Source organism: Plectropomus leopardus, chromosome 17, assembly GCF_008729295.1.
Source record: "Plectropomus leopardus isolate mb chromosome 17, YSFRI_Pleo_2.0, whole genome shotgun sequence".
Lineage (NCBI taxonomy): Eukaryota > Metazoa > Chordata > Actinopteri > Perciformes > Serranidae > Plectropomus > Plectropomus leopardus.
Window position 1 is genome coordinate 12,987,244 of NC_056479.1, and position 23,416 is coordinate 13,010,659.

General features: G+C 40.5%; 1 protein-coding gene across 2 annotated transcripts; it reads left to right on the forward strand.

The window, feature by feature from the left end:
* Positions 1–266: 266 nt before the first annotated feature.
* ints1 (integrator complex subunit 1) lies at positions 267–20,773 on the forward strand. 2 transcript variants are annotated; one of them, XM_042504763.1, is made up of 48 exons: positions 267–294; positions 732–861; positions 978–1,268; positions 1,351–1,547; positions 1,651–1,788; positions 1,891–2,050; positions 2,170–2,275; positions 2,508–2,694; positions 3,092–3,237; positions 3,741–3,882; positions 4,006–4,182; positions 4,262–4,370; positions 4,465–4,585; positions 4,683–4,760; positions 4,865–5,022; positions 5,324–5,420; positions 5,501–5,592; positions 5,690–5,750; positions 5,833–6,030; positions 6,370–6,499; positions 6,859–7,038; positions 7,235–7,384; positions 7,473–7,652; positions 7,762–7,866; positions 7,939–8,106; positions 9,039–9,150; positions 9,251–9,409; positions 9,499–9,645; positions 9,746–9,844; positions 10,096–10,220; positions 10,367–10,621; positions 10,707–10,866; positions 10,950–11,081; positions 12,336–12,504; positions 13,769–13,892; positions 14,004–14,119; positions 14,265–14,352; positions 14,486–14,736; positions 16,601–16,730; positions 17,612–17,745; positions 17,845–18,037; positions 18,157–18,281; positions 18,407–18,516; positions 18,947–19,060; positions 19,149–19,219; positions 19,311–19,402; positions 19,600–19,709; positions 19,880–20,773. In XM_042504763.1, exons 2-48 carry the CDS (start codon positions 807–809, stop codon positions 19,993–19,995), a joined length of 6,558 nt encoding a protein of 2,185 aa, XP_042360697.1. In that variant the 5' UTR covers positions 267–294; positions 732–806; the 3' UTR covers positions 19,996–20,773. The 2 variants fall into 2 exon arrangements, with proteins under 2 accessions (XP_042360697.1, XP_042360696.1); XM_042504762.1 differs by having other exon boundaries at positions 275–377.
* Positions 20,774–23,416: the final 2,643 nt, after the last annotated feature.

The window sequence follows — 23,416 nt, forward strand, 5'->3', positions numbered from 1 at the left end:
AGTTACACACAGCGTCGTAGTGTAGTTTCAAATAAAACTTAGAAGTGTAGATACACGCCATGACTGGCGGAACAACGATGTAACGCTTAACAAACCCAACAAATACTCGCACTTAAAGTTTTTTGTAAGTTTTAAAGCAAAACATTAATTTATTTCTGCTTTAAGGGAAAAATGTCGAGTGGACCGCTTTCACCACAACATCACCACTAGGCGGCGGTACGTACTTACTACGTTTGTTAGCGAACAGCGTCGACACAGCGAAGAAGAAGAAGCCGTCATGGCTCAGACTGTTTGGTGGGTTTTGAGTCGGCAAACGAAAATACTGTTTAAAATTCATCGTTCGCCGTAACCACGATCAGTTTTATGAGACTGAATAAGTACGTAAGCCACTTTTAATTCAAAGTTTCTGGTTGATAATGGCTATTTCACCGCCAGTGCTGCGCTTTACACCGGGAAGCTAGCTAAAGTTGCTAACAGCTACATTATGTAGGTGTAGCCTTGTGTTGTTAGCTTAGCAGGTATGTCCGGGATGTACAACTGACCACGAACACATCATTTTTCTTACTTTTGCTCTGTAACGTTAATGTTGTTTGTGATCAGCTTTGCGATTTAGAGTTTTAAATAGCTAATTGATGCTAAGCGAGCTCTAGTCGTTACTTTTGCTCAAGCATTAACCTTGTGTTTTACGTTTGTTCATCTTGTGGTTCTTCGTGTTTTTTTCTCTCACACAGACTTCTCCGAGCTAGGCAGTGTCACCTGCGTAACCTGCTGTGAATTTGGCTTTGACTTTGTGCCTTTTGTTCAAGATGAATCGCCCAAAGCCTACAACTCTTAGGCGCCCCAGTGCTGCAAAACCATCGGGTATGAAGTTAACCACTGTGTCATCTGAGTGATTTAAAAAATAACAACCTCATCTAATGCTGAAGATGATAGCAAATCATTAAGAATAATATGACTACGACGTCTGATTCTCCCAGGTCACCCTCCACCAGGAGATTTCATTGCTCTTGGATCAAAGAGCCAGGCTGGAGAGCCCAAAGCCCCCGCTGTCCTCCTGAAGCCGGCATCCACAAATTTACCTGCTGATCGAAAGAGAGAGACTTCATCTGCTCTGCCCTCCTCATCGGGTCTATCCAGCCTCACCAAGCGACCCAAACTATCCACCACCCCTCCAGTCAGTGCCCTGGGACGACTCGCTGATGTTGCAGCTGTGGACAAGAGGGCAATATCACCCTCAATAAAGGAGCCATCAGTGGTACCTATTGAAGGTAAATCAACAGCTTTGTGCCTGTTAAAATCAAATTTTTTACACTGTCATAGTAGTTAATTAAAACCCCTTTTTTATTGCAGTGTCACCTGTAGTGTTACTGGATGAGATTGAAGCTGCAGAGTCTGAAGGAAATGATGACCGCATCGAGGGGCTGCTCTGTGGAGCGGTGAAACAACTCAAGATGAACAGAGCCAAGCCTGACATAACACTGTACCTCAGTCTCATGTTCCTGGCCAAAATCAAGCCCAATGTTTTTGCTACTGAAGGAATTATTGAGGTAAGATTTCTCATTGTCAATTTTATCTTTGCTAAAGAAATCTTGAACGTCACAGATGTTGGAATTTGACTGGACTCTCCACCTGTCTCACTCTTGTCACAAGGCCTTGTGCAGCCTCCTGCGACGGGATGCTTCGATCAACTTTAAAGCAAAGGGGAACAGCCTTGTGTCTGTTCTCGCTTGCAATCTGCTGATGGCAGCCTACGAGGAGGACGAGAACTGGCCAGAGATCTTTGTGAAAGTGAGAACATCCTAAATACTCCAAAATGTATTCATTTTTAAAATGTTTTATTTGAGCCATGTAGAAATTCTTGCAGTGGGATAATTGAAAGTGTCTTTTCAGGTGTACATTGAGGACTCTTTGGGGGAAAGAATTTGGGTCGACAGTTCTCACTGCAAGAATTTCGTTGACAACATCCAGACTGCTTTTGGGACAAAGATGCCCCCTAAAAGTATGCTGTTGCAGGCTGACACTGGTCGCACTGGTGGAGATCTCAGTGCAGGTACAGTTTCATGAAGAAAACAGACACCAGCGTGTTGGATGTTGGGATTGGTGATGCAGGAAATGCGTGCTGATTATTTATGCTGCTTTTGGTTTGGTTTGCACGTTTTGTTTTTTTAGGTAGTAGCCCTCACCCCTCAACCCCAGATGAGGATGACAGCCAGACAGAATTGCTGATAGCTGAGGAGAAACTCAGCCCTGAGGATGAGGGCCAGATTATGCCAAGGTATGACAACTACCAATACAGATGTGAGGGTACCACAGCTTCAGACAGGCACAACTCAATTCAAGATACAACTCAAATTTGCTTTTTTTGTTCTAGATGCTAAGATTTGTAAATTTAATAATGTAAATAAGCAATTGTCACACTTAATTAAAAAAAAAATTGATTCTTGCAAAAGATGGACTGAGCTCCGGGACAATTTTGATTTTTTGTCTCACCTTCTGGCATGCTGTAGGTATGATGAACTGGCAGAGAGTGTGGAGGACTATGTGCTTGACGTCCTCAGGGATCAGTTGAACCGCAGGCAGCCGATGGACAACGTGTCCCGAAACCTGCTGCGTCTCCTCACGGCCACGTGTGGCTATAAAGAGGCACGGCTCATGGCTGTGCAGAGGCTGGAGATGTGGCTTCAGAACCCAAAGGTGAGTAACAAACATTCTAAAATAAACTAGTTGTAATGCCCAGTTTCCCAGGATCTCAGTAGCCATGTTTTCTGTCCACAATGTAGTAATATACTGCATTTGGTCAGTGAATTGCAGGGTGAATTTGTCACAATATCTCTATAATGAAAAGTAAAAGGTGGCTTATCAGGGCAAAAAATAAAATTAAAAAAACACTATAAAGTCCATACGTTGTTATCAATATTGTGATACTTTCTTGTGCAGTATTTTTACTAGAGTATTTATTATTAAATGTACAGCTAGATTGCAGAATTACAGAATCAAATATTTTTTGTAAATTTCACTTCATCTTGAGTATGAAGATGAATGTTGGTTATTGTAACTAATGATTAATAACTCTGTTTTTGTTTGTCTGCAGCTGACCCGACCAGCTCAAGACCTCCTCATGTCTTTGTGCATGAACTGCAACACCCAGGGAGCAGATGACATGGAGGTGATCTCCAACCTGATTAAGATCCGACTCAAACCTAAAGTCCTCCTCAACCACTATATGCTTTGTGTCAGGTCTGTGGAGTCTCTCTTTCTCTCACTTCTATCTTGTAATTACATGCAGTGAGCTGGTCGTTTTTATATTAGGTATGATACAATCGAGTCGACCTTTGCATTAATGCCTATTATGATTTATATTTTGAAAACAATGCCAAGAACATCCCTCTCAGACAAAACTGGTGCTTGCTGCACACATATGCACATTTTGGAGGAGACTGGCAGTGCTGAGAAATGCCTTTGCAACTCTACTTGCCAATGGCTACTAACATTAAGTAGCAGTCCACTTTGGTGTTTTGCTACAGTTGGTTCTCATATCTGATACAAACCATACCTGAGTACACATAAACTATATTTACGACCACCTTTTCAAGTGCACTCAGGCTGCCTGGATACTGTAAACAATGTTCACAATAATCAAACAAACTGGACTTTTTGATCAGGCGTCCTCAGATCTGGACCTGGGACCCTGATGTAAAGGCCTCCTTACTCTAACTGGTACTTTGGTTGAAAACCTCCAGGGAGCTGCTCAATGCAAACAGAGACAACCTGGGCACTATGGTGAAGCTGGTGATCTTCAATGAGCTGTCCAACGCCAGGAATCCTAACAACATGCAAGTCCTCCACACGGTGCTGCAGCACAGCCCAGAGCAGGCTCCAAAGGTGAAACCAGAGACTTTTCAAATTTCTTAAAAAGTTAAACAAACAGTAGTTCATAAGTGTTTTTCTTTATGTAATTAGTCTTTCGTATTTAAAATCTCTTGTTTTCTTCCATTTTATCCGCAGTTCTTGGCGATGGTCTTCCAGGACCTGCTAACCAATAAGGATGATTACCTCCGCGCCTCCCGAGCTTTGCTGAGAGAGATCATCAAACAGACCAAGCATGAGATTAACTTCCAGTCCTTCTGCTTTGGTTTAATGCAGGAGAGAAAGGAGAGCAGCTATGTGGACATGGAGTTTAAAGTGTGTTTATAAGAAAATCCCTCTAGTCATTTCATCTTTAATGTTCATGTGTTTACACTGGACTTTGTCTCTCCCACAGGAGCGTTTTGTTATCCAGGTGACGGATTTACTGACTGTCTCCATGATGTTGGGCATCACGGCTCAGGTCAAAGAAGCTGGCATCGCGTGGGACAAAGGAGAGAAGAAGAGTGAGTGTTGAGTATTTGTTCTAATGATGTTTTTTTTTTTAGTCTGAAAATGCATGATCAGCTTTGCCTGAAACCCATGTCTGGTTTGTTTCAGATCTGGAGGTCCTGAGGTCGTTCCAGAATCAGATAGCTGCCATCCAGAGAGACGCTGTGTGGTGGCTGCACACCGTGGTTCCAACCATCAGCAAAGTTGGCGCAAAAGACTACGTTCACTGGTTTGTAACTGCATGAATCTGTTTTGTTTAGTGTTCTAACTTCACTAACCATGTCTTTAGCAACTTTAAATATGAAAACTCTCTTTTATGTCTGCAGTCTTCACAAAGTGCTTTTCACTGAGCAACCGGAGACATATTACAAGTGGGACAACTGGCCTCCAGAGAGTGACAGAAAGTCAGTTTTCATCAGTTCTGCTACATTAATGGTGTTTTTTTTCTGACTGTATCTAACTGTCACCTTACTAAGCTTTTTTTTTTTTTTTTTTTTTTATTCCTCAGTTTCTTCCTTCGCCTCTGCTCCGAGGTGCCTCTGTTGGAGGACACACTCATGCGCATCCTGGTGATCGGGCTGTCACGTGATTTGCCCCTGGGCCCGGCCGATGCCATGGAGCTTGCGGATCACTTGGTTAAGAGGGCTGCTGGAGTTCAGTCTGATGGTGTGTGAAGATCCACTTAGTCTTTAACTGTTTACGATCGCAGTTAAAGCTGCGTATATCACCCTCTGGCACATTTAGTAAACACATGTGCTTCAGTTTAAGGAGCAGCCAACTGAAGTCTATCAGAGGGCCAACCCTTTGTTCACATCTTACCCTCCCAAGTTAGCAAAAAGTAGTTAGGATAGTATGAACAGAGGAATTATGTCTTTTTTATTGTAATTGCTTAAACACTCCTGGCATGATTCATGATGTATATTATGCTTGAATCCATAAAGCTGACTGACTGTTTGCTTTGAAACAGATCTGGAGGTCCTGAAAGTGGAGAGGATCCAACTCATTGATGCAGTGCTGAATCTGTGTACATACCATCACCCAGAAAACATTCAGCTGCCTGCAGGGTACTTAAACTAGCTTTTAAAAACACTTTGAAGTCGTACAGTTTACAGTCTAAAATAACAAGTGACTTTTAATGTTTAAGGTATCAGCCGCCAAATTTGGCAATATCCACCCTGTATTGGAAGGCATGGCTGCTGCTGCTTGTGGTAGCTGCGTTTAATCCTCAGAAAATCGGTACGGCACACGTTTTTATATTGCATACATATGAGCTGCTATTTTTAAACTATTAAATATTTGTCATTAATATATTTTCTGACAATTTTACCTTTAGGTTTGGCTGCTTGGGATGGCTATCCTACACTGAAGATGCTCATGGAGATGGTAATGACAAAGTAGGTAAAGGTTATCTTTTAGAATATAATATTGTTTCAAGATGATGCCAAACGACTAACACATCTCTCCATGCTCCCACAGTAACTATACCTACCCTCCATGCACAATTGCGGACGAGGACACAAAGACAGAGATGATCAACAGGGAGCTGCAGATCTCCCAGAGAGAGAAACAGGAGATCCTGGCCTTTGAGAGCCACTTGGCAGCAGCCTCCACCAAACAGACCATCACAGAGAGCAACAGCCTGCTGTTGTCTCAGCTTACCAGTCTGGATCCACAGTAAGAGACCAAAAGGAATTACCTTATGCACCCTGTAACTGGCTGATTATATTCTAAAAGAGAATGACTCAGTCATAGAGTGGAAAAAGTTGAATTGGATCTTGAGACTTTTCCAACTAACCCCACTTTCTTAAGACTGGGGGGAGAACAGTGTCCTCATTCTAACTTTTTACACAGCGGACAGTTCAATCTAGCTGTTTTCTACTAAAAAAATCACTGTCAGTCCATAATATAACAACTCCTTTATTATTCTGTATTAGCGCTTAAACTTTTAAGTCTTGATAAAAGTGTTTTTACGGTTGTGTGACTGGAAGATGGACTCACATTTTTTGTGTTCAGGGGCCCTCCTCGGCGACCCCCTCCTCAGATCCAGGAGCAGGTGAAAAGCCTCAACCAGTCTCTGCGTTTGGGGCATCTCCTCTGTCGCAGCCGCAATCCAGACTTCCTCCTCAACATCATCCAGAGACAGGTAATGGCCATGGAGATACTACTGCACACTAAAATACTGCCTAAAACTTACTGTAACACCCCTTTACTGCTGATAGGACAGAATGAGCATGCCTCAAAATGGTAAAATGTCTGTAAAGATTCCTCTCTGACTCACTAAAAATGTTACAGGTGTGTTGATGGCTATGTTGCTTCCAAAATGGGGATTGTTTCTCAACAAGCTCACAATTTGTATAAGATTGTGGCTTAGTTCTTTACTGGAGTTGCTTTGGATTAGTATCCAGGATATGAGGTATCAAGAACACAATGTGAGCCAGACTTCTTAGGCTTTTGTCTTCAGTATGAACCCGGTAACTGCAATACATTTCCACTGCTTCACAGGCTTCCTCTCAGTCCATGCCGTGGTTGGCTGATTTGGTCCAGTCCAGCGAGGGGTCCTTGGATGTGCTTCCAGTGCAGTGCCTGTGTGAATTCCTTCTGCATGACGCAGCGGATGACAGTCTGCCAATAGAGGATGACGAAGAGGGAGAGAGCAAAGAGCAGAAAGCCAAGAAGAGACAAGTATGTTGATGAGAACACCATACCTTACTTTTGGCAGGAAGGAAGTTGTCCTATTTTGGCATCGTTTTAGATTTTTTCTTAATGACTCACTAGTCTCAATTTAACATGCTATATGCTGAATTCATATCACTGCTTATTTATACTTCTTATGTGCAGCTTATTACTGACTAATTCTGAATTCTAACTCTTCCTGTAGAGACAGCAAAAGCAAAGACAGCTACTTGGACGGCTGCAGGATCTTTTGTTAGGTCCTAAGGCTGACGAACAGACAACATGCGAAGTGCTGGACTACTTTTTGCGACGTCTCAGCTCTTCTCAGGTGGCATCCAGAGTCCTAGCCATGAAGGTACTGTATTGTAGGCAGAAAAAAAATATCTCTAGTAGCATTGTTAGTGTTAAAAATGATTGAATTTACAATATCTGTTGGTGTTTAGGGTTTGTCATTGGTGCTGAGTGAAGGCGGTTTGAAAGACGGAGATGAGCGGGATCAGCCCATGGAGGAAGACTCTGCAGATGCCGAGCTCTTGCCAGGATACCAGTGGCTGTTACAAGACCTCCCAAAGCTCCCGTTGTTTGACAGCGTCAGAGGCATGACGTCCACCGCTCTGCAGCAGGTCAGCAACTCCACATTAAACTCTTAATAAGTGGATATAAATGTAGACCTTTTAGGAGGATTAATGACCAAGAGTTTGATGGATGTTATGTCTGTCTGCTCTCTTGAAGGCTATACACATGGAGACAGATCCACAGACGATCAGTGCCTATCTCATCTACCTGTCCCAGCATGCACCAGTGGAGGAGCAGGCCTCTCACAATGACCTTGCCCTGGTAATCACAGTGAGTTGCTTTAAATCTGTTTTGTTTTCATTCAGCAGTGCTGACCTCAGTCACTCTCTGCAGGACGTTGCCCGGCTAATCGTCGAGCGTTCCACCATCATGAACAGCCTGTTCTGCAAACACTCCTGCAGACCCGAGTCAGATGCTGTGCTCAGTGCTTTCCTCACCATCTTCTCTACATACATCAAGAGGATGAGGAAGACCAAAGAGGGCGAGGATCTTTACAGCTGGGTGAGCAAGAGTCATGTTACTAACTGAAGCACATCATCATTTCCATTATAGTTAACTTTCCATTGATCTTCTTACTGGATCAAAGTAAGTGAAACATTTGAGAATAAGTTTCAAGTTACACACTCCCTAAAACAGGGCTTCAGACAGTGACTATTTAGTTGCATTTTGGGACCATTTTTGGAGAGACTGTTGAAAAACGTATAACTAAAATTGCAAATATGCCCTTTTTTTTCTTTCTTCTTTTTTTGTCAAACCCAGCATATATCATGTAAACTCCAGGAGGGAGTGAGAATTGGTGTGTGTGTGTGTGTGTGTGTGTGTGTGTGTGTGTGTGTGTGTGTGTGTGTGTGTGTGTTGCTTCGCTAGCGACATCGCTACCTCTGCTTCACTAACTGAGACTGCTCTGCTCTGCCTGTGTCTGTCCCCAACTTTAGCGTTGGATGATTTGACCACAGCAATGTGTGTTATGGTGAACTTGACCGCTTTTTGCTCGGTCAGCCAAGCTCGATCATATCCCGTCCTCCTCGTCCAGAGGCAGCGTCTGATGATTGAAGCTAGCTGTCACTTGCATCTCTGTGGTCAAACCAGCCGCCACTGAAACTGGAGTGCTCCCGTATTCTGAGATTTATGGTTAATGCTTTGAAACAACCCAGGATACACAATGACCATGTCTGCTTTTCAAAATAAGGTGTAACCACAGAGTATATACAAAATACAGATACAGAATTTCTCATTAATTATTTGCTCAGAGGGAATGTTAAACATGTTATCTCTGTCCTTTTTAATTTAAAAAAAAAATCACACTAAATTGTGTGGGAAATTTCGACAGTGCATTTTCTTTGCAGTTGAAGTTTAATCCCACTTTGATATTTTTTCATTGGCCTGTAGTGAAATTGTATTATAAGATGTGTTTGACAAACTTCTTTTTCCAGTCGGAATCTCAGGACCAGGTGTTTCTGCGTTGGACCACAGGAGAGACTGCTACGATGCACATTCTTGTTGTTCATGCGATGGTTATCCTGCTGACACTGGGGCCACCCAAAGGTAGTCCTGTTCACTGTATATTGTGATGAGTGTATAGTGTAACATTAGCTGTGTTATAGGGGCTGTGAGAACATTTTTACCATTGTGTGTATTTTTACAGGAGAGAGTGATTTTTATTCTCTTTTGGACATTTGGTTCCCCGACAAGAAACCTCTACCCACTGCCTTCCTTGTTGACACCTCAGAAGAGGCCCTTCTGCTACCTGATTGGTTGAAACTGAGGATGATCCGCTCAGAGGTTTCTCGATTGGTCGATGCAGGTACAACTTGTCTTAGTGCACAAAAATGTGTTGCTACCATATAAATACATTTTTACCTTTTAACGGAGCGATATATGTTTTTCCATCAGCTTTGCAAGACCTGGAGCCTCAGCAGCTGCTGCTGTTCGTTCAGTCCTTCGGCATTCCTGTATCCAGCATGAGTAAATTGCTGCAGTATTTGGATCAGGCTGTCTCTCATGATCCACAGTCGCTTGAGCAGAACATCATGGACAAGCGTAAGCAGGCTGCAGATATCCAACATTTGAAATGAGTTAAGGTTTTGAAATATAGCTGTAATGATCCGATTTATTTCATTGTGTATTTATCCTGCAATAGACTACATGGCCCACCTGGTTGAAGTGCAGCATGAGCGAGGTGCCACAGGGGGGCACACTTTCCATTCCTTACTGAGCTCTTCACTTCCTCCACACAGAGGTTAGTGACTTTCGCCTCCAAATTATTGTTTATCTGCTGTCATTTTCTTCATGAAATGTTTAAACCATTAACATTAAAAGTCTTTATTACTCACAATATTGTAAATATGTTTAACAATATTAAGAATTACACTTTACTCACACATGATCATAGATTACACAGAGCCTTAAATATAAAGTATCTGACACATAATCTATGTGAAAATGCATAAAAATAATGCAAATTTGCCTCTGCTACATTATGCCTGACAGATTCCTCTGAAACCAGTAAGGTCAAAGTTACAGTGGAAACACCGCACAGCTCTGTGAAGATGAGAGCAGCCAGTCAGCTTCCTGCAGTTGGGCCTGATGATGATCTCACTGGCATGTTGCTTCAGGTGGGATTCCCTAGCTGATTTATTCTCAATTCAAAAATGTTTAATGTCAGGTGTACTCCAAAACAAATCCCCTTTAGGTTTATTCCCTTTATTTTTGAGTCACCTTTGCATTAAACTGACCTGTTATGTCTCCTTTGCCTTCACAGATATTCCCCTTAAAAGTGGACCCTCGCTGGCACGGCCCCCCTCCCAGCCAGCTCTCTCTGGCCTTGCAGCAGGCCCTTGCTAAAGAGCTGATGCGGGCCAAGCAGGGCCAAATTCAGCAGGGTGGGTTGGCATTTCGGCTACTACAGGCCATAGCGGCCCTGCTCACCTCGGTACACGCAGGGCCTATTGTCATGTCGATGCACCACAGCCATGCCCTCTCCTGTCCTCTCATGCGCCAGCTTCACCTCTACCAGGTGAGGCTTTCTGATAATCAAAGCATTATTTCAGGTTGTGTCATGAAATACTGGAATATAAAACTCTTTTTCTTGTTGCCTCCAGCGTCTCGTGTCCCAGGACGTGGCGTTTTCCTCACTATTCCTTAAGGTTATTGTTGAGATGTTAATCTGGTTAGACAATCCGACTGTGGAGGCAGGACCACTGAAGACTCTGCTCAAATCCTTCGCTGGTCAGAACTCTCACAAACACAGGCACAATGATGGTGAGCACCTCAACTCTTTAGCTTTTACAATGTGAATTAATTCATTTTTTTTGTAATGAGTGACAAGTTTCTCTGCCCTGCAGTGCGTACAGGTTTCCTCCACCTGGCTGAGGCTTTGGCATATCGCAGAGATACTGAAGTGCCACTGCAGGCCGTCATTGCAGTGCTGAAAGCCGGAGACAGATGTAATGCTGAAGCAGAGCTCATAGGGAAAGGTATTTATAGAGTCATTGTGTGGATGTGAATGTGCATTGACATAGATTGAACTGAGCTACAGATATAGATTTACAGAGAATTAATTCATCACAATTTTGAAACACGATTTATTCATTTATCAGGTAAAAGGTTTTCTATTATTGTTAAGTTGTTTTTTGTTTTTTGTTTTTTTTTTTTTTAGCAAAGACTAGCATTGACCCTAACTTGGATATATTGGTTATTGTTGTGCTACTTTAAGTTGTTTAGGATATTTTCACTACAGAAAAAGTTCATTTTTTAAATTTGTTATCATCATAATTTTGATAAAAGTATACCTAGAACCACTGTAGCCTTTCCACAGCAACATATAAAGTTCATGTGTTCTTGAAATTTGTGTGTGAGAGGATAAAAATCAAGGCCTTGAAAGTTTGAGGCCTCTTAACTTAAATATCTCCATTATTTTTGTTACGCTGTAGGGGGTCTGTGTGTTTTCAGTACAGAAGAAATATTTAAAAATATTTTTTTAAAATTGTATTTAAATAATTTTGATAAAAGTATACATTTTGGCACCTAAAAATTAAACTATAGATTTTTCCACAGCAGCATATAACACCAGGGTTCCCAATAGTTCTTCCTTTCTCTTAATTCCTTAAAATTTGTGAATTCGAGGGAAAAATGTAGACTTTGAAGTTTTTTGAAAATACACATAAATAGACTTTTTTGTTGTTGTTTAAATGCACTTGACTATGTATGGGAGAAATTTTGCCATTTATTTATTGATTTTTACAAAATATTAAGTCAATGGGCTCTGTTTAATTGTTACCTGTGAGCTTCTGTGAAACCTGATAGTTTTCATTATAAAAATGTCAATGTTGTAACAGTAATTAATGTTGATCAGTGTTTCAAACTATGCCATGTTGGGGCCTTGAACTTTAGAAAATTGGACCTGGAAAGTCCTTGAACAGTCCTTGAACAGTCTTTGAATCTAATTTTTAATCAGGTGAGGGAACCCTGTTTAACACAAGACAAATATAGCTTTTGTAATTAAAAGAAAACAAAAGCAGAATTGAGGACAAAATGTGCTGAAGCTTTTGATAATCCATGTGAACCGAATCAAAAGCCTCGCACTGAAAGATTGATATAATAAAAATTATATTGCCAAAAAGATTACCATTAAAGCACAAAAGCTGTTGCCACATCTAACATTTCGTTTTGTTGTGTAAGGACGTATAATAGGAGTCCAAACTAAGCATGCTGTTTGTGTAATATCCCAGTGTTACAGGGGCTGATGGAGGTGAAGTCACCGTATTTGGAGGAGCTGCTGTCTCTGTTGATGACTGTTGGTACACAGAACGGGACAGCTGGCCCTGTTGCCACGGTGATTTCCTTGCTGCTTCAGGAAAGTGAGGAGCGAGCTGTGAAAAAAGAAGTGGATTCTAACAAGTGAGCTCCGCAATTCTATTTCCCTCTCAAGTCATGCAAGAAACATTTATATTTGACGGGACTAAATGACAAACACGGCTGCCTGTGACAAAAATACCAAAGCGGCGCTCACTGTCTGTGGCCTTGTACTTGCAAACTGCTATTGGATTTGGTTCGGAAAGGTTTAATTGGTTTTGCAGCTTTACATTGGCTTTACAGACTCACCTGCTGTGAAAGTCATAGAATATTTTACAGAATCACTGCTGGTGAGGCGGGTACATACCGAAAGGTTGCTCATGGTCGTATCCAACAAGTGCAAGTAGATGGAGTGATTCATGTATTTGGGAAGAATGTTTTTTGTATGATGTTAGAAAAGGGAAGGTGTTGATTTAAAGGCTAACTAGTTTATTTTTCAACCTGGATCCTATTTTTCCATGGGAACAACAAACTTTGAAGTTGGTCTGGTATTGAGAGGAAGAGCAGGGTTGGACCTTTTTGCTGAACTGAAAACTCTTTTGCCTAATCCACCGGACTCTGCTTAGATTAACAGCAATGTTATTATCATAAAACACACTTCATTCAAATTTGTCGACAAAAACAGAATAACTCACAAATGTCATCTTGGTTAGTCTTTTCACTGTCCCAACAATCACCAGCTGCGTTTTGGTTGAAATAAACCCTTAATTCACTTACTTAGATGTGAAAATAGACTGGCTATATACACGCTAAAATTACTGCAATAAAAATGGAGTCTGGTTGGTCTGGAAACCGTGAATGGGGCTGTTTGTGGGTAAGTACTAAAGATCTCACTCTTAAACGAAAAGGTCTGTCTCTGTAGCTATGATGTCAGATAGCTATTATGACGTTCTGAGCCTGTCGGTGGCAAAAATAAGCACTTTTAGTGGATGACGTTGACGGTACATACAGTAAGCCCCAAGTGGTTACTTTGCAGCCTGTTTTACAGGTGTTGGCCACAGCACCCTTGGTCAACACTGGACCAATTTTTCAAAACATGGGAAAAACAAAGTCTTAGCTGAAAAATACCTAAGTTACCTCAAGCTGTTGAAACCATGTTACTACTGTGTGAAACGTTTTGTATCACCAAGACAGGTTCCGAGTGAATCAATGCGAATGGTAAAACGTTTGATTTGTTGGTTGTAATGAACCAGTACGTTGGCCCCAGAAAGCACATGAACATTGTGCATAAGATCTTTAGCTTGGAGTTGAACAGATTTTCAATCACATTTCCATTGAAGTAACCTTTCGCTTTCACCTTTGCGAACAGCTCCGAGGTGACAAAGTCAGGTCTGAGTTCTGGGCTGCTGGTTGATTGGCTGGAGCATCTCGACCCGGAAGTCACTTCAGTGTGTCCAGATCTTCAACAGAAACTGCTGTTTGCCCTCAACAAGGTAAGATAAACTCCGCCTGCAGGTAATGCACATCTCTTGTCTTGGCAGATCGAAGCAAGTGTGTGTTTGGAGTTCCTTATTCATCCTTTGTTTCCATTGCTACTGTTTCAGGCAAGAGGGACTCCTGCCTACAGACCCTATCTTCTGGCCTTGCTTACACATCAGTCAAACTGGTCCACCCTCCTGCAGTGTATCAGTGCTCTTCTCAGCAAGCGCAGAGACTACAAGTACGCCCATTTTTATAAAAACATTTTAGTCAGCCACTGTTTTGTGTGACCCAGCCAAACTTTTTTTTTCACTAGATGGGGTTTTACTGAGAATGATGGTTTACAGTGAGAGATTATGTAAAGTGTCTGTGTAACGCTTTTTCAGACTTGACCCATCTTCTGCTCTGGATTTCCTGTGGGCGTGCAGCCACATCCCACGAATCTGGCAAGGACGCGACCAGAAGATCCCTCAAGTGAGATCAAATGCCCGCTTATACAATTCCGAGTTGTCACCCCTTTTTTCTGCATTTTTGATGAGACCGAAGTCAGATAGAGTTCATTCTGCTGGAGCTGATGACTCATGCATTTTTCTTTTTGTCTGTGCAGAAGAAGACGGAGAAGTTTGTGCTACGACTCAGTTCGCAGGAGCTCATCAGCCTGGTGGACCTCATTTTGTCAGAGTCAGAGCTCAGCAGTCGTGACTCGCCCCACGATGACAAAAGCAGCTTGGACCAGGCCTCCTGTTCTCTCATCCAGTCTAGGCTGCCTCTCCTCCACTCCTACTGCAGCGGGGAGCTGGAAAACATCAAGAAAGTGTCAGAGTACCTCATCAACTGCACAAAGAAATGGGAGGACAGGTATGGTGAATAGAGCTGCAGTAATTAAATGATTAGTTATCCACAATTGAATTTATCAGTAATTTTATGACAAAATCTCTGATTCAAGCTTCTAAAATTCGAATATTTTCTGGTCACACCTTGTCTTCCCACTTCATTTTAGCACTGTGTGTGAAACAGTAACATCTCTCGAGCTAGCAACCTAAAAGCTGAAATGACTTAATGTTTTATTTGACATTTTATTTTGCAGAGATTTAGCCATTTTAATGCCAGTTTTCCCCCCTTTCCACCAAAACAAGTTGCATCGTTGCACCCGGGGCTTAGCCTTGCCCTAGCCCATTATGATTGGTTTAGAGAAAACAAACATTTTGTAAAATTATGATGGGTTTATTCACCCAAATATTTTCTGAGATGGTGTGTGGTGTAAAAAGTTTGAGAATCACCGATCTCGTATATTTTTTGTTTCCATGCTGATCTCTATTCTCAGATCTTTTTCTGTTTCATCCCTCCATATTCGAAGACACGTATGCTCATCACCTTCTGTCGTATAAGTTTCAGTCCATCCCTTTCGACACATTTTATTGTTATTCCTAATTAGCCCAAATATGGAAAGTCACCCCCCCCCCCCCCGTTATGGTGTGCTGATAAACTTTGGGATAAATCGCACTAGATTTTCCTTCTCAGTGCAGATGAACTTTTCAGACTTCCTCTGTCAGCCACAATGCTGTGGACCAGGGAAAACTCGATAATTAGGTCTATTGGTGTGAAATTAAAACCAGCAGAAGTCGTCTGTACTGTGATCTCTTTAAAAGCTCAGTGTATTATAATGAAGCCAAGAGGATTAAGGCTGAAGCTCTAAACTTGCCTGTGTTGTGAATTCCTGCTCTGACTTAGCTGTCAGAGATCAGGGTGCAACTCTTTGTGGAGGCAAACCCTCCTTTCATGAATATGTCTCTGGTTATTAAACCACTTTAATGAGGAAACTTTGGCCAAGGTCAAGCAAAATTAGCTTCCGAATTACAGTATTTTAAGTACAGCTAAGCTGTCTGGTAAAATTGTTGCTCGTGAAAATATGGCAGGATAAAAACATGTTGAAAGTAAAGGGTTTTGGCCTTGTATTGAGTAAACACTTGATTGTATGTTGAGCATTCTTCTTGGGAAACCTCGCTGTCAGATAAGCTGGTGTTTATTCCAATTACACAGCAACTATTGAACAACAGGCGGGCGCTTTACTCTTGGTCAAGGTCGCTCTGATTTGCTTAATTCGTGGCTGTAATAAACTCTTCAGTTAGTAGAGGGTACATTATTTGAGCCTGACAAGAGCCTTAAAGGATTTCATGAAACCACAGTGACTTCAAGGCAGATGCCTCAGAATGACTTTACGCTATTCATGTGCCTAGTTTGTATTAGTGTATACATTAATTATTGTTGCCTGTAGACAGAAACAATAGAGATCAAGCTCTAATCTGTGATTTTGTATCAGCTTCATTCATAATCCTTTGAAAGAAATGAATGAGAAAGTGAATTTGTGAAAAAAAAACAATGTAATTTTTCTGTCAAACTCAAAATATCGCTTTATAAATGTTAGTGCTACTATAAAGTAAAGCTCTCTTGAGTTGAAAAGCTGCGACAAAATTTCTATGGCTGCACAAAATTGGTCAACCAGTCACTGTCAATTATATTGCTTCAAGCTACACAACTCAATAACATCAGGGATTACAGTGTTGATTATTTTGTTACTAAGCTTCTAGCTTTACCATGGACAGCTGAACTGTCCTAAGCCAATAATAAAATGTATTTCCCCTAAAGTGAGTGACACATTCCTGTAGTTGGTGCCATGTCTCTAAACTGTATACATCCCATTTTTTTTTATCTTGTCTGTCAGTGCGATGAGTAAGCGATGCCACAACTTGCTGCTGCAGATCTATCTGCACTTCCCTGAAGTCATCCAACACGTCACCCTGCCCGAAGGCACCTTCAGCAGTGGGGGGGCTGCGGACGGCAGCAGCTGTAAGGTAAAGATGTCTCGCCATGGAGGGTCGTTGTAGCTCACCTGGTCGAGTGTGTGCCTCGTGGAGGCTGGATCGTTGGCAGGGGCCCAGATTTGAGTCCAACCTGCGTCCCTTTGCTGCATATCTTCCACTGCTTTGTCCAACAAAGGCAAAAAACAAGAGCCCGATCTTTAAAAAATGTCTTGCCAGATTCATAGACAACATATTTCTTTGTTTGGACATTTAAATTCATATGCCCTGTTACCGTGGTGTAACGCTACGTTTATTTATTCTGCTTGTTTTGTCTACTTGTCTTGACATATATCAAGTCACTTTTATTTATATAGCGCATTGAAAAATAACAGGAGTTGAACCAAAGTGCTTTTCAGTGAGGCAGATGAGTTAGAATCTGCCTCAACATGATTACATTATTAAAGAATTAAAAGGTGCATATAATTCAGCAATACAGAATGCAATACAATAAAACAAATTTAAAAAAGGAGATAAAGTAGGAGTAACATCAGCTAAAACAACCTCATAACCTCATAAAAACAAGGGACATTTAGAAAAAGAAAATTCAAATTGAAAGTGGTAAGAGGATGTTAAAAGGTCAGCCTCAGACTAAAAGCAAGTGAAAAAAGATGTGTCTTTAATTTAGATCAGTGTTATTAATTTAAGACTTAATTTTGGGTGGGAGGCGATTCCAGATTCTGAACATTGGGATCGAATGTGATAACCATCTTTTTGTATCCTTAAAAGAAACACTTTGGTCTGTAGCTGATGGCCTGAAGAAAAGAAGGCTTTGTGTATTTGGATTGAATAATTTTGTATATTCATCACTTACAAAAAAAATACTTCGCATTGCTGTATATACTTTTATTATATTGTTTTATGTCTTTTTGCAGCTTGATGTCCTGGTGCATCGCCTGGTCACACTGCTGGCTGATATAGGAGACTCAAAGTCAGCTGAGGGTCGTGTGTCTGATGCCAACCTCGCATGCAGGAAGCTGGCTGTGTCGCATCCTGTCCTTTTGCTAAGGTGAAAAAAAACTAGCTGTTACTCTCTGCAGTAGTATGTTTTCAGTTTAGTTTGCAAAAAGGGACTCCAACACTGTTCTTCCTTTTTTTTTTTTCCCAGACACCTGCCTATGATCGCAGGTCTCCTCCACGGCCGCATCCACCTCAACATGCAGGAGTTTCGGCAGCAAAACCACATGACATTCTTCAGCAATGTGCTCGCTATCCTGGAGCTGCTGCAGCCGCTTGTTTTCCACAGCGACCACCAGAGGGCGCTTCAAGACTGCCTTCTGTCTTTCATGAAGGTCCTTCGGGTAGGCGGCTCGCACACTGTCAAATCTTCCATACAGGATTTAGAGATCAGATGTAATCACTTATTTAATGAGCTTCAAATCAGTGTACAATGCTCATTTGTGCGTCTCTCTTCTCTTAGAACTTCCAGAGGACTCGTTCTCCGTTGGTCTTCATCAACAAGTTTTTGCAGTTCACACAGAAGTACATCACCCACGATGCAGCAGCAGCCATTCCCTATTTACAGAAACACTCTGACATCTTGCAGTAAGTAACATATACTTTTGAATGATTAAAAATGTGACACTTAAATGGCAAACTTTGAGTTAATTAACATTATTTACAGCAAAAATGGCTTTGTTTGAAGATTTTATTTCTGTTTCTCCTACCAGGGGTCTGTGTGCAGAAAACCCAGACCTGGTTCAGCTCAAATCTCTGCTGGCTGGACTCACTTTGCCAGTGAAAAGGTCCTCTGCAGAGGTTGCACCAGAGGAGAGAGATGGTAAGCACAAGAGGATCTTTTGAGTCCACATCTTCATCATCAAACCATTGCTTTTTTCAGGCAAAATGAACTGAGCATTAGGCTTTCCTACAGCAATGTCCTGGAATCACATAAGTGGACACATAAAGGGACATATAACATGATAGCAATCACAATAATGCAGTAAATTCCATGAAAACAAAAACTAGCAACAATGTCTTTCAAAAGTTATAACTAGAAATAGAAACAGTAAAAAATTTGATATTTTCCTTTAGCGAAGACTGCATAACAGCAACAACAACAGAAAGAAACATAAGAAAATAAAATAAAAATAATAATTTAGGTATGTCTTGATACCAGGTTACATTTTTTTATAATAAATCTGTCCACTTTTGCTCTCTTGTCTTGCTAACTACAAGTCTGCTAAATAATTGTTTTTGCTCTTAACCAGACGACTTGTCCACTGGTTCCCTGCCCCTAGTCAACATATCTGCCTCTGTTTCACTGAGTGCGGCTGACATGACAATGTACCTGAAAAAGATGTCGAGAGGAGAGGCAGTCGAGGGTAACAAACGTACCGCCACAGCAATTTCACAATGTACAAATCCTATATCAAAGCGAGCAATACGCTGTTTTTTTCCTATCTGTTATAGATGTGTTGGAGGTGTTGACAGAGGTGGATGAGAAGTCAAGAAGGAGCCCAGAGATCATCCAGTACTTCATTGTGAGTCATTAACGACATTAACAAAAAAAAAAAGAAGGTCAGGAGTCGTATCTGTCAGTGTGTAACACATCAATCACCACCTTGTTTGTAGAATGATCTGCAGAGACTCATGACGTCCTCGGAGGAATTGTGTCGCAACATGGCCTTCAGTTTGGCTCTGCGCTGCATCCAGAATAATCCCTGGTAAGTTTACAGTACTGAGGGGAACAAAACAGCTATAGGAAGCCTGCTTAGATGATAGGGAATGTGTGGAGATAAATAAAGAAAAGCCAATGATGGTGTTGTGATACCTATCTGTCTGTCAATCAGTCTTCAGTCCTTCTGTCTGCATACTTTTGTAGCCATTTCACTACATAATACTGTGTGTTTTTCTACTGCAGCCTGGCAACAGACTTCCTGCCAACTTTTATGTACTGTATGGGCAGTGGTAACTTCGACGTGGTACAGACGGCTCTCAGGAATCTTCCAGAATATGTGCTTCTCTGTCAAGGTAAGAATACACTCTTTAGTCAGTAATTTCGTAAGAAACAGCCCCTCCCGTATAGTCACATGACCAAGCAATATTTTTTAGGAAGACAAAAAAAATTTAAAAAATTTAAAAATGGATGAAGCATGAACTGAAGTCAGGGTCACACATCCATGTGTTTTTTTCCTTCACAGAACATGCAGACATCTTGCTCCACAAGGCATTTTTAGTGGGTATCTATGGACAAATTGACACCAGTTCAATGATCGCAGAGTCTATGAAGGTCCTTCACATGGAAGCAACAACATAACAACAAAGCGTAAAACTCCACATCCATTTAGAAGTAGTGTCATTTACTTTTCTTCTTTTCAGAGTACGATTGTTATTATTTTGTCATCTTTAGTTCAAATATTGCTCTAATTCCATAATGACAGATGAACAGACTCTGTAGCTTTTCAGTGCTGCAGCTGGTAGTTACCAGCTCATTGGTCCTGGTCCAACAATGTATGGATAATTTAGTGACTTAAAAAAAAATGCATTAAAATTCCCTCTAAATGAGTTGAAAATGTGATATTTAAAGCTATTAAATTGCTGTTATTGTAGTAATGCAGTATTTAGTACATCTATTACTTCTTAATGAGTGTAAGTTATTTTTAATTGGTACATTTACCAATAATTTGAAAAGATAAGAGCTGGAATATTGTATGTTGATATTATTACATTATCACTTAAATACAACAGAGAATACATATAATTGGAGTCGGAGTCAACAATACTTAAAAGAACACGATAATAAATATTATATTTTAATTATTTTCAAAATTGGTTTATCGAAATCTAAATTGAAACATCTGTTTTATTGCAGTTTTGGACATTGAAGGGGATTTTTGTGCTTTTGTAGTTATTAAATTATTGACACATCAATACAATATGCAGAGCTCAATGTGTTTTTGAAAAATGGCACACTAGTTTCGGCTCTATTTTCAACAGTTTAAACTTGAAACACAACATAATTTTACAATTAGAGAGCAGATTGTACTGTATGCTTCATACGTAGTTATCACAATAAACAGCTGAAATAAACTAAATATTTGTGGTCATGGTCCCCCTTCCAGTGTTGTATCTGATGGCAGAAATTTTGCTACAATTTTCTTCTTCTTTGACTGTAGTCAAGATTCTGTTGAATTTCAAATTATTAAGAATATTAAACCAAAATACGGTGGGGTTTTCTGAGAATCATTAAAATAGCTAAAAATAAAGTTATAATACTTTACCTCAACAGAAACACACCATTTGTGAGCCACCTTGATGTGAACTCAATAAAACAACTTTTGGAATCTGCTTCTTAATTTTGAATTCTGCTTTACCTGATAGAAAATGAACAGTGTTAAATATTCCAGCAGTCATCCGCTATAGTTCAGGGATTTAATGGAGGCATTTTATCATGATATGACTGGAAAGCAGTTAAATGTTGAAAATGTAAAAACTCAAATTTCACAAAAACCAATTACAGCCTTTCAGAAAAATATTTTAGCACCTCAAACAAGATGGATGGGAAAAAATAAGTGGTGCGGGTTTGTGGCCTTTCATTTCCTTCCAATAATTCTTGGATCCTGATAAAACTGGAAACAGCTGTCATAGGTACGCTTGCTCTTCATTGGCGTGTAACCGACAAATTAACGGCGTGATGCACACGCTGTGATGGAAACCATTTTGCCATGAAAGTGCGAGTTGTTTTGCCCAGTGCCACTGACTTCATCTGAAAACCTCTTGATGGAGTCAAAAGGATAAGTAAAACAACGTGTAGGCATGCCGGTAAATGAGGAAAGTGGACGTCCCCATTGATAGTAAATTAACCATGGCGGTAATTGTTCAATCACACAGACCAAAGGGGGCTTTGAAGATGTGATGTGGGTAGGCCATTTTGCAGCACAGACTGCTGCTGGTGTTTTGTTACAGAGGAGGACATGAACATGAAGCCACGGCATGGTTAGGGATCCTCAGTGAGGGTGAGACATGCCCACACTGGTGGGTCAGTGGAATCTGTCATTCAACAATAACAGGCATTCAATGAGATACCCGGGCTGGTTGTCTCAGACTACATTAATGCACTTTTTTCTTCTAAAATGTAACACAATAACCATGGCTAGAGGTCAAAGTGCTCCAGAGTCAAATTAAAAACCGCCTACTTATATTGTGTAAAACAAGGACAAACTGAAAACCATGTTTCTTTTATCTGTTTGCGTTACAAAATATATAAATAGACTGAGTCGTGCGCAGAATTCAAACCAAAGGCATTGTGAATACATTATGTCCCTTTGCCTTCTGAACCCTCGTGATGCCTCCAAATCCCCCTTAATGAATATGTATTCACACATCCATTCCTATAATTAACTTGTTCATATGTAAACACGATCATGTCCTTCCCATCATGCCTCGTACCTCTCTCTGCTGCCTGTCTGGTGTGTTAATTGCACCTGTATGGTGTCCTATAACTAGCCGAAAGCTCTGTTTATGGTTATCTATCAACTTACAACACAAGTCCTAGCAGCCTGGGCTCTTGGTCAGGCGCCAGCATCCTATTGGCTGGGCAGCAGTGAGGCGGAACAGAGATGAGTGACAGCTAACGAGGAAGTGCTGTGAGGGAGGGAGGGAGGGAGGTGGTTGGGGGATGGCGTGTTGCTGAATAGTCTGACGGACCACTGACAAGTTAACAACCTCTGCCTTTATTCATCATACCAGGCCGAATGCCCGGAAACACAGCTGCTAAGAGATAACCACTTATTTTCATCCATGCTGAACTTTTTTTTTAAATGGTAATGAAATATCTTGATAGTACATATTTATTGATGTAATCATAGGCAGTAACTTTCTACATTTATTCAAGTTTTGAGGTTTTTTTTTACTTTTGCTTGCGTCCCTGTTGAGGTCTCTGGCCATGTTTCACATGTCTGCAAGTTTTTAGCAGTTCAAAGGAATATTTCCTTCTCTTGACTTCTCTAATGATAATGATAATAGCAGTTATAATGTAAGCACCATTAAACACAGAGTTTACAAAGTGCTTTGACAAACAAAGCATGGGAAGAAGCAAGATAACCCAGCTGCAATATAACAATATAAGCCAAACAGTAATGCCGAACTAAGGTGAAACAAATTTTCAGGTAAAATTAAACAATAAATAACAATACATTAGAAAGAAGACCATATCTCATGAGATATAGAGATAAAAATGAAAAAACCCACAAATAGAAATACATATAATAAAAACAATAAAGACGGTAAACACCATATAATAATAAGAATAATAATTATAATGACAATAATAAAAATTATTATTATAATATAATAATAATAAATAATAATAATAATAATAATAATAATAATAATAATAATAATAATAATAATAATGAGGATCAAGACAGAATATAAATATTAATAAAAAAAAAGATGGGTTCATATAAATTATTGTTGCAGGACCAAAATTTATAATTGGCTTATATTTCACAAAAATGGTAAAGAATAGTTAAAAATGCAAAAAAATTTAACTCTCTTCCTTCCTTATTATTCATCTTACAAACCTATAATTATAGCTTTTGATAGTTTTGAGAATGCCTGACCCCAAGTTTGGGAACCACTGGACTTAACCAAACTGTATACAAAGTGGCAGTTAAAATGAGCTCCACCTGAAACCGCTACAAATCTAAAAATCTTTTTTTTTTTTTTTGGCAGCC

What these genes read in the sequence shown, in the direction of transcription:
- ints1 (XM_042504763.1), top strand. Translation starts at nt 807, where the DNA reads ATGAATCGCCCAAAGCCTACAACTCTTAGGCGCCCCAGTGCTGCAAAA. An exon ending in AGAAAGCCAAGAAGAGACAA is followed by an intron (nt 7,039 to 7,234) that starts GTATGTTGATGA and finishes CTCTTCCTGTAG; the next exon opens with AGACAGCAAAAGCAAAGACA. An exon ending in AGCAAGCGCAGAGACTACAA is followed by an intron (nt 14,120 to 14,264) that starts GTACGCCCATTT and finishes ACGCTTTTTCAG; the next exon opens with ACTTGACCCATCTTCTGCTC.